This window comes from Capsella rubella, unplaced genomic scaffold (genome assembly GCF_000375325.1).
Source record: "Capsella rubella cultivar Monte Gargano unplaced genomic scaffold, Caprub1_0 scaffold_8, whole genome shotgun sequence".
NCBI lineage: Eukaryota > Viridiplantae > Streptophyta > Magnoliopsida > Brassicales > Brassicaceae > Capsella > Capsella rubella.
Window position 1 is genome coordinate 12627866 of NW_006238916.1, and position 13219 is coordinate 12641084.

At 38.3% G+C, this 13219-nt stretch overlaps 4 protein-coding genes across 5 annotated transcripts; 3 read left to right on the forward strand and 1 right to left on the reverse strand.

Annotated features, from left to right (window-relative positions):
- The first annotated feature begins 203 nt into the window (after window positions 1–203).
- Window positions 204–2042, forward strand: LOC17875342 (cysteine desulfurase, mitochondrial). Its single transcript, XM_006280378.2, has one exon. The coding sequence runs from the start codon at window positions 332–334 to the stop codon at window positions 1703–1705; it is 1374 nt and encodes a 457-aa protein (XP_006280440.1). The 5' UTR covers window positions 204–331; the 3' UTR covers window positions 1706–2042.
- A 1082-nt stretch (window positions 2043–3124) lies between these two features.
- LOC17877144 (probable xyloglucan endotransglucosylase/hydrolase protein 6) lies at window positions 3125–4500 on the forward strand. The gene is made up of 4 exons (XM_006280833.2): window positions 3125–3337; window positions 3424–3524; window positions 3672–3868; window positions 3984–4500. The coding sequence occupies exons 1-4, from the start codon at window positions 3139–3141 to the stop codon at window positions 4366–4368; spliced, it is 882 nt and encodes a 293-aa protein (XP_006280895.1). The 5' UTR covers window positions 3125–3138; the 3' UTR covers window positions 4369–4500.
- Window positions 4501–5671: 1171 nt separating this feature from the next.
- On the reverse strand, window positions 5672–7676 carry LOC17874760 (E3 ubiquitin-protein ligase FANCL). Of its 2 annotated transcripts, none has more exons than XM_023786855.1 (10): window positions 7521–7676; window positions 7361–7431; window positions 7129–7207; window positions 6976–7050; window positions 6795–6890; window positions 6643–6700; window positions 6496–6580; window positions 6240–6376; window positions 6019–6142; window positions 5672–5942 (listed from the first exon to the last, which is right to left on the reverse strand). In XM_023786855.1, the coding sequence occupies exons 1-10, from the start codon at window positions 7632–7634 to the stop codon at window positions 5870–5872; spliced, it is 912 nt and encodes a 303-aa protein (XP_023642623.1). In that variant the 5' UTR covers window positions 7635–7676; the 3' UTR covers window positions 5672–5869. The 2 variants fall into 2 exon arrangements, with proteins under 2 accessions (XP_023642623.1, XP_006279667.1); XM_006279605.2 differs by having other exon boundaries at window positions 6496–6576; window positions 6776–6890.
- Window positions 7677–7868: 192 nt separating this feature from the next.
- On the forward strand, window positions 7869–12331 carry LOC17875115 (2-oxoglutarate dehydrogenase, mitochondrial). Its single transcript, XM_006279506.2, has 9 exons — window positions 7869–7957; window positions 8283–9927; window positions 10056–10282; window positions 10357–10689; window positions 10769–11015; window positions 11091–11219; window positions 11309–11524; window positions 11611–11734; window positions 11828–12331. Exons 2-9 carry the CDS (start codon window positions 8368–8370, stop codon window positions 12067–12069), a joined length of 3078 nt encoding a protein of 1025 aa, XP_006279568.1. The 5' UTR covers window positions 7869–7957; window positions 8283–8367; the 3' UTR covers window positions 12070–12331.
- The last annotated feature ends 888 nt before the right edge of the window (window positions 12332–13219 follow it).

Sequence of the window (13219 nt, forward strand, 5' to 3'; positions counted from 1 at the left end):
GTTACCCAATCCCTTCTTTAAAATACCCCATTCTTTTTCCTTTCGAAAACTACTGAACTTTTATCTTTCTTTTTTAAAACAGTATTGGGTAACGAAAAGCCCATTATATATTAACAGGCCTGTTCACATAGGCTTTGTACTTTTACCGACTCAGTTTAGGGTTTGGGAGACGACCACGTTGCCTCCGTCACGAGACCGTCAGTGACGCTATCATTTTCACTATCGCATCTTTTTTCTTCTTCTTCTTCTTCTTTCTTCAGGAAGCAATCGTAGAGAATCCAATTACTCAAATTGGTAAACTTCGGAAAGCGCAAGCCGAGTTGTACGATCAATGGCGTCTAAGGTTATTTCTTCGACAATCCGGCGAGCCCTAAGCAAGCCACACGGCGCTGTTTCCCGGCGTCACCACTTATCGACCGTCGCTGCTGCTGCTGCTGCTGATACTTCCACCGCCTACGAGGATGAATCGATTTTGATGAAAGGAGTTCGAATTTCAGGTAGGCCTCTTTACCTAGATATGCAAGCGACGACTCCGATTGATCCTAGGGTCTTCGATGCGATGAATGATTCTGGTATCAATGAGTACGGGAATCCTCACTCGCGAACGCATCTGTACGGTTGGGAAGCTGAGAACGCCGTCGAAGTCGCACGAATCCAGGTCGCGAAACTGATCGGAGCTTCACCCAAGGAGATCATTTTCATGTCCGGCGCAACGGAGGCGAACAACACCGCGGTTAAAGGAGTGATGCACTTCTACAGGGACACGAAGAAACACGTTATAACTACGCAGACTGAGCACAAGTGTGTCCTTGATTCTTGTAGGCATTTGCAGCAAGAAGGTTTTGAGGTAACTTACTTACCTGTGAAAACTGATGGATTAGTCGATTTAGAGATGTTGAGAGAAGCTATTAGGCCAGACACAGGGCTTGTTTCTATTATGGCTGTGAACAATGAGATTGGTGTAATTCAGCCTATGGAAGAGATTGGTATGATTTGCAAAGAGCATAATGTTCCGTTTCATACTGATGCTGCTCAAGCTATTGGTAAGATACCTGTTGATGTTAAGAAGTGGAATATTGCTTTGATGTCAATGAGTGGTCACAAGATCTATGGACCAAAAGGGGTTGGTGCTCTGTTTGTGCGAAGGAGGCCGAGAATCAGGCTTGAGCCACTCATGAATGGTGGAGGTCAGGAGAGGGGATTGCGTAGTGGCACTGCGTCTACGCAACAAATCCTTGGGTTTGGGGCTGCTTGTGAATTGGCGATGAGGGAGATGGAGTATGATGAGAAGTGGATTAAGGGGTTGCAGGAGAGGCTGCTTAATGGGGTTAGAGAGAAGCTTGATGGTGTTGTGGTGAATGGTTCAATGGAGAGTCGATATTCAGGGAATCTGAATTTGTCTTTTGCTTATGTTGAAGGAGAGAGTCTGTTGATGGGGTTGAAGGAAGTTGCAGTGTCCAGTGGAAGTGCTTGTACTAGTGCGAGTTTGGAGCCTTCATATGTGTTAAGAGCTTTGGGTGTAGATGAGGACATGGCTCACACTTCGATTCGGTTTGGGATTGGTAGGTTTACCACAAAGGAAGAGATCGATAAAGCGGTCGAACTTACGGTTAGACAGGTTGTGAAGTTGAGGGAAATGAGCCCGCTTTATGAAATGGTTAAAGAAGGAATCGATATCAAGAACATTCAATGGTCTCAACACTGATTCCAACAGTTCCACTCAAACCATGCGGGGAAACTCGGGTCTGTGCGCAGCTGCGTGCTGAGATGTGAGTATGAACGATGATCTGATCCTGAGTTCTTACTATGTTATATTGGTAAGTTATCTATATTACTTTCGAGAGAGAGATTCCAAGTGATAGTTTCTTGTGTGGTTTTGTAATAAAGCAGAGCAGGAACACAACTTATATTTTCTGGATTGTGATCCTTTTGTTGATGTTTAAATTCTAGGTGGTTTAAACCTTTATAGCTTATTAGCTTATTTTGTTTGACAATAGACGTTTAAAAATTCAAGTTTTGTTTTGAAGTTTCTCTCGTTCAAACTTTCTATGTATATCGTCTGTGTTTTTTCCTTTCACCCGAATTGATGAATGTTTTCACCTCTTCAATGTCGGCGACTCACTAAGATTATGATTTTTTGAAGTAACAAAGCATGAAACTGAAAAATTGATATTAAGAGGACAGCAAATGTGTATTGAATATTTTTGGTTAAACATCACGACCTATTCTAATAATGTTCTTACTTCTTACCTTGATGTAAAGTCGAAGTAGACCATAATTATCCCATGTGATTTGGTACCAATTATTGTTTATTTGTTTTTCTCGGATCCACGTACACTTGAGTCGACATTTTGCTACAAAACTCAAGTATGATCCGAATTATGTAATAAATTTTGATATTCTTCTGTTTTTTGGTATTCAAATTTGGATAGAAACAAGTAATTTAGTAGGTCGTAGGTGGCCCATGGGAAACATCCAATGGATACAAAACCTTATATTATAAAGTCTCTATGCCAAAATAATTAGAACCATAGGTTTATGTAATGTACCACAACCATCCTTTGATTGAGACATTACATTACATGCCTTCACGTTTACAAACCACACGTTCATAATACCTTTTCTTCCTTAACATTTCTTCGCATTGTTTCTTCTTTTAATTTGTTTTTAAAAGAAGAGAAACATTTAACTAATGTCTTGTAATAGCACGTAGGTAATTTATAAGGAAACTGACCAAATGATGATTGATAAATCCTTTTAATTTGACTTGTGGAATGGTGTATATAGTATAGTAGCTTTGGTTCAACGATTAGAAACGTCATGAGCAACGTAACAACATGATGATACTATAAGCATTCTCATCCTTAGAATTTCAATGGCATCAAAATTAGGTCATTATTTTAGAATTTAAATTAATTACTTACAAAGATTAATAAATGAGTAGGCCAAGAGACGGCTTGCAGTTAGCTGTGTGGAAAGCTAAACGATGTCTCCTTGTGAATTGCTTAGATGCTACCGTCCACGTCAGCGTCTTAAATCCCATTGGCAACAAGAAAAAAGAAAAGAAATGTGTGTGTATAAATACATACATGCACACTTATCACTCTCTACTCCCTTTAAAACACACACAAAAGTCCCATGGCCGCTAAGATGTTTTTCCCTTCTTTTCCCGATACTTATGTTCTTTGCATTCTTACTCTCTTTACGGTAATGTTCATCCCGATCTCTGCTCGGCCCACATCATTCGCCGAGGATTTCAAAGCCGCATGGTCGGAATCTCACATCCGCCAAATGGACGGTGGGAAATCTATCCAGCTTGTCCTTGACCAGAGCACAGGTACATACACCAAAGTTTCACATAAATTAAATATCATTTTGGGTGATGTTTCATACCCTCACATGTCCATATTTGTCTTTCAAAAGGATGTGGGTTTGCTTCAAAAAGAAAATATCTATTCGGACGAGTGAGCATGAAAATCAAACTCATTCCGGGAGACTCTGCCGGTACAGTCACCGCCTTCTACGTAAGTCTATATATCATTTCACTTCATTAATTAGTTTTTCAAAATTTACACATTAACCTCTAAATTAATGGTTGTATCTCGACCAACATTGTTATTACATACCATCTTCTTGAAACATTAACGGTCAATTCGTTCGTGTGTCTATAGATGAATTCCGATACGAACACGGTGAGAGACGAGCTAGACTTCGAGTTCTTGGGAAACCGAAGTGGTCAACCTTACTCAGTGCAAACAAACATATTTGCTCATGGTAAAGGAGACAGAGAACAAAGAGTTAATCTTTGGTTCGACCCGGCTTTGGATTTCCACACTTACACTATCTTGTGGTCACACAAACACATTGTGTAAGCTTCTCTTATTAAATTTTCAAAAACATTAACTGAGTCATATAAATTCACCATTTACTTTTTTGAAAGAAAAAAAAATAACGTGGGTATATGTATTTTGATGATTAATCAGATTTTACGTAGACGATGTGCCAATAAGAGAATACAAAAACAACGAAGCCAAGAAGATAGCTTACCCAACATCACAACCTATGGGAGTTTACTCAACATTATGGGAAGCCGATGATTGGGCGACACGTGGCGGATTAGAGAAGATTGATTGGAACAAAGCTCCTTTTTATGCTTATTACAAAGATTTCGACATCGAAGGCTGTCCTGTTCCTGGACCAGCCTCTTGTCCATCCAACACTCACAATTGGTGGGAAGGTTTTGCTTATCATTCGCTTAACGCCGTCGAAGCTCGACGTTACCGATGGGTTAGAGTTAACCATATGGTTTATGATTATTGTACCGACAAGTCTAGGTTCCCAGTCCCACCACCCGAGTGTCGTGCTTGAAAATAATACCATACGTACGTTGCAATGATCATGTTTCATCTTTGTACGATAATTTTTTTATATATATAACTTGTTGGGAAATTGTGGATTGTATTGTCCTTTTTATGCAATTGTGCAGACGTACGATAATTAGTGCGCGATGTGTATAGATGTATAATGGTTCATTTGTGGTTATTTGAAAATTTATAATAAACATGGATTTTGCTTATAACAAAATGTTATTCATTATGTTAAAAAATTCATTATGTTACTATATAAATGTCGTAACACACGATTTGTTTGTTGTTTCGCGTTAGTTTACAACCATATTTGATATGCAGAGTTAACACTTTTTATGTAGCTTAACTCCAAATCAAACAGAACACAAAAACTGAAAGAATCAAAACCTACATAGATAGATTTGTTGCAGGAAGAAGATATTATTGGTTTAGCTATATGGTCCCATATCCAGCAAAGGCGTCAGATTTGCATTTAACATTAGGAAGAAAATGTCTTATCAAGTTCAGAACTTGTTGAAATAATGTGGAACTCATTAAGAAATTTCCAAGAAAACCATTTGAAATTTATTGGGATTGGATGTAATATCTAATTTTTATTCAACTTCAAAATCGAACTAGTTCTCATTGATTTATTTTCCCTCAATAAATACCAGGCTCTTCCTTTCTCAAAATTAGATAGATGTTCATGTTGAATGCACACTAATCAGATATCTTTCTAAGATGATTAGAATTACATTTTTATATAGCTAATGATAAAATAAGATAAACCCTGTAAAAACAAAAAAAAATATTGAAAATGTAAAACATTATATATTTAGAGAAAAAAAGCAAAGAATTATCTAAACCGTAAAGGAAAGAGTAGCATTACAAGCACAGTGAGTGGTGTGAGCTTTATCTCACTTTCTAGTAGTATGTAGTATGTACTACGAAAGTACGAAGTCAGTAACCAGTAAGTTAAAAAAAAAAAATCACTTTCATAATTCCATCTCTCTATATCAATCTTCTCTAAAACCACTTAATCTTGGTCAGTTTAACTGATTGGGCAAAAAGAGTAATTAATTTGTTTAGATTATAGCTTTATAAGTAAGACTTATGATATGAGTTCTTGAACATAGATTTATTAAGCTACCGACAGTACTACTACAGCTGGAGAAAAAGGATGCAGCCGTGGAGAAAAAGGCAAATCATAGCATTCAAATACTCTTTTATTTTATTTTTTCAAAATTACTAAGTAAAAGAGTTATTGCTTGAAACCTTACATTGATGGTGATTGATAGATCAGCCTTTGGAATTGAGTGGCCAGAAGGAAAAAAAGGAAGGTACATTCACATTTCTTCTTTGAAAGCTACATGAGTTCTATCTTAAACGTACAGAGGAAAAATAGTAAAAAAGGGAGTTTTGTCCTCACTAGTCACTACTACTCATCACTGTACTAACCCTTCTCTTTGTATCACGTTTCATTAGAACATCCAGAATCAGCTAATTTTGATGGTTTTCCTACTCTATTTGTTGTTGATCTTCACCGCGACTGGGTCTGAACAGTAAGGGCAGTTACCAAACAGAACATCAGAAGACCTGCAATAAATTGGATCATACTTGAGCGCTTGTGTGTGTTGCTATGTGAGATATAGAGATTAGAGTTTCTACTTACTGTCTAGTTGTTGTGATAGATCTTAACCAGTCTGTGAGACAAAGGCTATGAAAAGACTTATTGCAACTAATGCTTTCGCATGTGTAATCTGTTCGCGTCCCACTTCTAGCTCCGAGCTCCGCATCTAGTTTAAAGTGAATGGGAAATTAGTGAACCATCAGAGAAAGTTATTATACAGAACTCTGAAAAATCAATTTTTTTGACGTGGTTTGAGAAATCACCTGTGGGTAGAAACTGCGCATAGCAGATTCCGCATTCAATCTGCTGATGATCATCTTCCTCTTGGAGACCTGGAGGCTTTGGAAGCTCAGTACCTAGAATACATTCGAGGTTCTCAGGAAATGAGACTTCCTTTGACCTGTGTGATTATAACTAATCGTGATTCCTGCTTTCAACAATCCATAAAGCTTACTTTTCTAATTCTGCCAAAACTCGAAAGAGATTTAAAATGGGAGGGAAGAGACTACAGATTCTTACCACTTTTTGCTATTTCTTCTCCATAAGTTATGTAAGTTGTTCATATGCGTAGCTGGAGGCACAGGACCAATAAACCGGCACCTGTCTAAGCAATTCAGTATTAGAAAATGCTGATAAAGGGAGTGTGTTTTCAATCTAGAAACATACTCTGGTAAGGACTTAGGGTCGTCGAAGTTGATATGGATAACGAGGATGCAATCGTTCCCTGAGAAAAGAGTGAATTGTTATAACACAATTACTGTAAAAATGTTAGAGAAAACAAAATAAAAAGGTGTTAAACCAGCATGAATCCGACGGACAGGAGAAGCACGAGATGGTTGCTTAGCATCAACAACAGAGAGAGACTTGTCGATATCGTCCAAGACAGACCAGAAGTCTTGAAGATCGTCCAAATGCTGTTAAGGAGAAAGAAACCAATTTACATACTTGCTGGATTAGTGATTACAAAGAGAGAAAATATTAGCAAATTTTTATAACAACCTTTTGGAATTGGTGCATCACATCTTTCAATCTTGAGCTTGTTGACCATTCCAAAGTAAACATATAGGGCACATCCTGCGTCCAGCAAAAGTTAACAGAGAGTGGAAAAATTGATACACAAAAAAAAAAAAAAAAAAAGAAGCAAAAACAAACCGCGGAAACGGAAGGTGGAGATTTAGGATAGTCTCTATGCAGTTGAATTTCTAAAATGTGAGCCCTTCTCTTCTTATCTCTGTACATACACATGACGATACACATGATGATGATGATGACAATGCTCATAACACAAAGCTTAACAAGTCACATGAAGGTTCAGCCACATTGTAGAAATCTTAAAACAATTCTAGTAAGTAGCTAAGAAAACCCTTATTGTTATGCAACTTACAGAACGTGAAAGCTGAAAAATGTTAAATCTCCACCTAATCTCCTTAGCAGTTCCCATCCAATTTCTTCAATCTAACAAAACCAAAACAATCTAACTTCGTTCACCAAAACCAAAACTGAATACTGTGAGAAATCGAAGAAGGAGAAGAAAGATGGATAACCTCCGAGTAAACAATCCGGTAAAACGACGACGATTTGGCTAATTCCTCACATCTTTCACGTACACCTATACATTCCTGCGATAAATTGTTACCACAAGTATTCATCATCATCATCTACTTCAAACCTAGATTTCTCATTCTCAACTCAGATCATCTTCAAGCTCTGAAACTTACTGCAATGGTGTTCTTCTGTGAAGAACTCGAGTGTTACGATTTGGGCCGATAAGCCCAATACATAGGATGAATCTTGATTGATAAGGGCCCATTTAATAAATCTCCCCGAGTCTTCTTCGTCTATTAATATCTTATTCGGATTAGGTATCTACTTGTCCTCGTAGCCAAACATGGATTATTTCAAGGCGGTGCACTTACTTTTCTTTCTTTCTCTGTCTTGTAGAAGCCACTTCACTGAGTCTCCCCAATCTTTTTGATCCCAGGTTCGTCTTCTTCTCCTTCCTCGTGAATCTTCCTGCTTTTCTTATTTATCTTCCTCATTTTTTTGTTTATTATGTTTGTTTTTTTTTCCCTGAGAAAAATTCTAAGAAATGAAAGTTGTTGAGCCATATAAATTTGGGAGTTTTCATTTTTCGATCATCTGAATAAATCAGATCGCTGAGAAACTGTGGAATTGATATGTAATGATCATAATAGATTTCTATTTTTTTGGTGCTTGCATGAGATATAACTAAGTCGTTACTCGTTTAGCCATTAAATTAATTTGTTTACTTATTATTTTGGTGTTGTTTAATTGATCATTTTCAGGTTCAGAGAAAAAACAAAAAACAGTTGAAAATTCTCGAGTCTCGGGGCTGTATGATTTGTTGTTTCACATAGATTAGTTAAAGCTATGGTTTGGTTTAGAACTGGTTCCTCTGTGGCTAAGCTTGCCATAAGAAGGACACTGTCTCAGTCTCGGTGTGGTTCTTATGCCACTAGAACAAGGGTTTTGCCTTCTCAGACCAGATGTTTTCACTCTACAATACTCAAATCAAAGGCAGAATCTGCTGCACCTGTTCCACGTCCTGTCCCACTTTCTAAACTAACTGAGAGTTTCTTGGACGGGACGAGCAGTGTGTATCTAGAGGAATTACAAAGAGCTTGGGAAGCTGATCCCAACAGTGTTGATGAGTCCTGGGATAACTTCTTCCGGAATTTCGTGGGTCAGGCTTCTACGGCGCCTGGTATCTCGGGGCAAACCATTCAAGAAAGCATGCGTCTGTTGTTGCTAGTTAGAGCGTACCAGGTTAATGGCCACATGAAGGCCAAGCTTGACCCTTTGGGTCTGGAGGAGAGAGAGATTCCAGAGGATCTCACGCCAGGTCTTTATGGGTTTACTGAGGCTGATCTTGATCGGGAATTCTTTCTTGGTGTATGGAAGATGTCAGGTTTTCTCTCTGAGAACCGTCCGGTTCAAACACTAAGGGCTATACTCTCGAGGCTTGAGCAGGCTTACTGTGGGACTATAGGGTATGAGTATATGCACATTGCTGATAGAGAAAAATGTAACTGGTTAAGAGACAAGATCGAGACCCCAACACCTCGACAGTACCATAGTGACCGTCGGATGGTTATCTATGATAGGCTTACCTGGAGCACACAGTTTGAGAATTTCTTGGCGTCTAAGTGGACCACTGCTAAACGATTTGGACTCGAAGGTGCTGAGTCTTTGATTCCTGGCATGAAGGAGATGTTCGATAGGGCTGCAGATCTCGGGGTAGAGAGCATTGTCATCGGTATGCCTCACAGGGGTCGACTTAATGTTTTGGGTAATGTTGTTAGAAAACCTCTACGTCAGATATTCAGCGAGTTTAGCGGGGGTACTAGGCCAGTGGATGAAGTTGGGCTCTACACTGGAACAGGTGATGTGAAATACCATTTGGGTACATCTTATGATCGCCCAACTAGAGGAGGCAAACATCTCCACTTGTCTTTGGTAGCAAATCCCAGTCACTTGGAAGCAGTAGATCCTGTTGTGATGGGTAAAACCAGAGCGAAACAATATTACACGAAAGACGAGAACAGAACAAAGAACATGGGTATTTTGATCCATGGGGATGGTAGCTTTGCCGGACAAGGTGTGGTATATGAAACTCTGCATCTTAGTGCACTTCCTAACTACTGTACTGGTGGAACAGTACACATTGTGGTGAATAATCAAGTGGCTTTCACAACTGATCCCAGGGCAGGAAGGTCTTCACAGTATTGCACTGATGTTGCAAAGGCTTTAAGTGCCCCAATTTTCCATGTGAATGCAGATGATATTGAAGCAGTAGTGCATGCATGTGAGCTTGCTGCGGAGTGGCGCCAGACATTCCATTCTGATGTTGTTGTTGATTTAGTATGCTACCGTCGCTTTGGGCATAACGAGATAGATGAACCATCATTCACCCAACCAAAAATGTACAAGGTCTGCCTATTTTATTATCAATCTCTTTGAAATAATTTTATCCAAATTCCAGTTTCTATTATAGTTCTTTTCAGGATTTCTTCTCTTGTAATTTTTTATTCTTAAAGGATGTTACTTGTTGTTGATAGGTGATACGCAGTCATCCCTCCTCGCTTCAAATCTACCAGGAAAAGCTTTTGGAATCTGGACAGGTAACCCAAGAAGATATTGATAAGATTCAAAAGAAAGTAAGCTCTATCCTAAATGAAGAATTCGGGGCAAGTAAAGATTATATTCCCCAAAAACGTGACTGGCTGGCAAGTCATTGGACTGGATTCAAGTCACCGGAGCAGATTTCTAGGGTCCGAAACACTGGGTATGAACATTTTCATTTGATCTAGATTTTCATTGCTTTTTTTTTTTGTCTATTTGAATCCTTGTTTCTTGCAGAGTGAAGCCAGAGATTTTGAAGAATGTGGGAAAGGCAATCTCAACCTTCCCAGAGAACTTCAAGCCACACAGAGGGGTGAAAAGAGTTTATGAACAGCGTGCTCAAATGATTGAATCAGGGGAAGGCATTGACTGGGGACTTGGAGAAGCTCTTGCCTTTGCTACTCTGGTTGTGGAAGGCAACCACGTTCGGCTAAGTGGTCAAGATGTTGAAAGAGGAACATTCAGTCATAGACACTCAGTATTGCATGATCAAGAAACTGGCGAACAATATTGTCCCTTAGATCACCTGACAATGAACCAAGACCCTGAAATGTTCACTGTCAGCAACAGGCATGTTTTGTGTATCTCTAGATATCGTAACCAATTTTCAATTGTTTTTGCTTTATTCTCACGCTTCTTGTGTATACAGCTCTCTTTCAGAATTTGGTGTTCTTGGATTTGAACTGGGTTACTCGATGGAGAACCCCAATTCTCTGGTGATATGGGAGGCTCAGTTTGGAGACTTTGCTAATGGCGCACAGGTTATGTTTGATCAGTTCATTAGCAGTGGGGAAGCCAAATGGCTCCGTCAAACCGGTCTAGTAGTTCTACTTCCTCATGGATATGATGGTCAAGGTCCTGAACATTCCAGTGGAAGATTGGAACGTTTCCTTCAGGTATATTATATGACCGATACTCACCATTAAGTTTGTCTCTACTTTTCGTGTTCATTTGTTAATTTTTAACTGCAGATGAGTGATGACAATCCCTATGTTATCCCTGAGATGGATCCAACTCTTCGTAAGCAGATTCAAGAATGTAATTGGCAAGTTGTTAATGTTACTACACCTGCCAACTATTTCCATGTTCTGCGTCGACAGGTAAAAAACTAATATGAAGTGTCTAGAAGGTTGAGATGTTATTCTTTTATTCTTTACACACATACACACTTGATATCATCCATTTGCAGATACACAGGGACTTCCGCAAGCCTCTTATAGTGATGGCTCCCAAAAATTTGCTTCGTCACAAACAGTGTGTATCTAATCTCTCAGAATTTGATGATGTTAAAGGACATCCTGGTTTTGACAAGCAAGGAACTCGATTTAAACGGTTGATCAAAGATCAAAGTGATCACTCTGATCTTGAAGAAGGTATAAGACGTCTAGTCCTCTGCTCTGGAAAGGTAAAGTAAACAACCCAGTTTTTCCTTCATTTGATAACAAAGTTCTGACATTCTGAGATTAATACTTGTAAATGTTGATGAATCAGGTCTACTATGAGCTTGACGAAGAGAGAAAGAAGTCTGCAACAAAGGATGTAGCCATTTGCAGGGTAGAGCAACTGTGCCCATTCCCTTACGATCTCATTCAAAGAGAACTAAAGAGATATCCAAGTAGGTTTTCGGAGCTCAGGATTGTGTTTGATTGTTTAGGTTGAAGGTTGGAATTCTCTCTGAAAACTTGTTCTTTCCTGTGTTTAACAACAGATGCAGAGATTGTGTGGTGTCAAGAAGAGCCGATGAACATGGGAGGATACCAATACATAGCACCAAGGCTTTGCACAGCGATGAAAGCGCTGGAAAGAGGAAAATTCAACGACATAAAATATGTTGGTCGACTTCCTTCAGCTGCTACAGCCACAGGGTTTTACCAGCTTCATGTTAAAGAGCAGACTGATCTTGTGAAGAAAGCTCTTCAACCTGATCCCATCACTCCCATCATCCCTTAAAAAAAGACAGCTTAAGTTATAACAGATTACAACAGAAAATAAAGAATCATGAGAGAATCTTTGGTTACCAGATGGTACGACGGAAATAAACAGAGATGGTTGCCATACTTTAGGGCTGCTACAAGCTAATCTCATTGAAGGAGTTTGTGTCCTTTAAAACGGAAGAGCTTGTTTTCTTTTTCTTTTTATATTATGTTCGTTACTTCTTCTGTTCTGTAGGTTTGCCATTTGTTTGAAGCTTTACCGTTGTGACAAGTATCTATTTATTTTTCAGCAAACATTAAAAAAAAAAAAAGGAAAACATTAACCTGAAAAAAAAGGAAATAACTTCTTAACCTCGTAAGAAAAGGAAACACCTAAAAGTTTCCTTTTTTTTTTTTTGGAAAATATCGAACCTTTGCTTTGCTTATATAAAAACACTAGTCACACACCTCTTCTACAGGCTACAGCAACATCTTCTTGCTTGAGAACTCAAAATTATCTCTGTCCCTTCTTCTAAACTAAAACGAAGAAAATCATCTTTTTCATCTTTTACTTTTTGGTGATGCATTCAGAATCTTCTCGTAACGAGACTCTCACATTGAAGTAATCCGCTACTCTCTGCACAACAACTTCATTCGTAAGATTTGATCGGATTCAGAGGTAAAAACATGTAGCAGGTTTGATGGTTGTGACGAGTCGCCTAACAATGAACATAAAATCCGAGTTTCGTTGATATCATCACGACACGACCAGACCAGGTACTATTGCTTTCTTAATCTCTTTCCTTTCTTTGGATTATTTTTCTTTCTTAATTAACCTTTATGATTTCGTCCAAAATAATTGGTTTGCACTTGATCTTATAAAAATGTTTTTAACCAATGATATTTTTAGTTTTATAACTGAGAATCTGAGATAAATGTTTTGCAAATTATATTTTTAAGTTAATAGTTTTGATTTAACTAATTTTTTTTATTATACAAAATATTTATAAGGAAAGTTTAATGGGAAATTTCAAAAACTAGGAAAACTAACCGAAAATCATTTTGAGTTTATAAATTGAATTACATTCAGTTAATCAAGTTGGTGCGGTTCGCAAAAAACTTAGATTTCGGTTTAGTATTACAAAATGAGGGTTACTCGATTTGTTTGGTTGACTCGGTATACCAGT

Excerpts from the sequence above, each read along its gene's own strand:
- LOC17875342 (XM_006280378.2), top strand. The coding sequence starts at position 332 with ATGGCGTCTAAGGTTATTTCTTCGACAATCCGGCGAGCCCTAAGCAAG.
- LOC17877144 (XM_006280833.2), top strand. The coding sequence starts at position 3,139 with ATGGCCGCTAAGATGTTTTTCCCTTCTTTTCCCGATACTTATGTTCTT. Across the intron at positions 3,338-3,423 it reads TGTCCTTGACCAGAGCACAG|GATGTGGGTTTGCTTCAAAA; the intron begins GTACATACACCA and ends GTCTTTCAAAAG. Across the intron at positions 3,869-3,983 it reads TGGTCACACAAACACATTGT|ATTTTACGTAGACGATGTGC; the intron begins GTAAGCTTCTCT and ends ATGATTAATCAG.
- LOC17874760 (XM_006279605.2), bottom strand. The coding sequence starts at position 7,634 with ATGATGATGATGAATACTTGTGGTAACAATTTATCGCAGGAATGTATA. Across the intron at positions 6,577-6,642 it reads GACCCTAAGTCCTTACCAGA|GTGCCGGTTTATTGGTCCTG; the intron begins GTATGTTTCTAG and ends TTGCTTAGACAG. Across the intron at positions 5,943-6,018 it reads TCTATCACAACAACTAGACA|GTCTTCTGATGTTCTGTTTG; the intron begins GTAAGTAGAAAC and ends AATTTATTGCAG.
- LOC17875115 (XM_006279506.2), top strand. The coding sequence starts at position 8,368 with ATGGTTTGGTTTAGAACTGGTTCCTCTGTGGCTAAGCTTGCCATAAGA. Across the intron at positions 11,525-11,610 it reads TAGTCCTCTGCTCTGGAAAG|GTCTACTATGAGCTTGACGA; the intron begins GTAAAGTAAACA and ends TTGATGAATCAG. Across the intron at positions 11,735-11,827 it reads AGAACTAAAGAGATATCCAA|ATGCAGAGATTGTGTGGTGT; the intron begins GTAGGTTTTCGG and ends GTTTAACAACAG.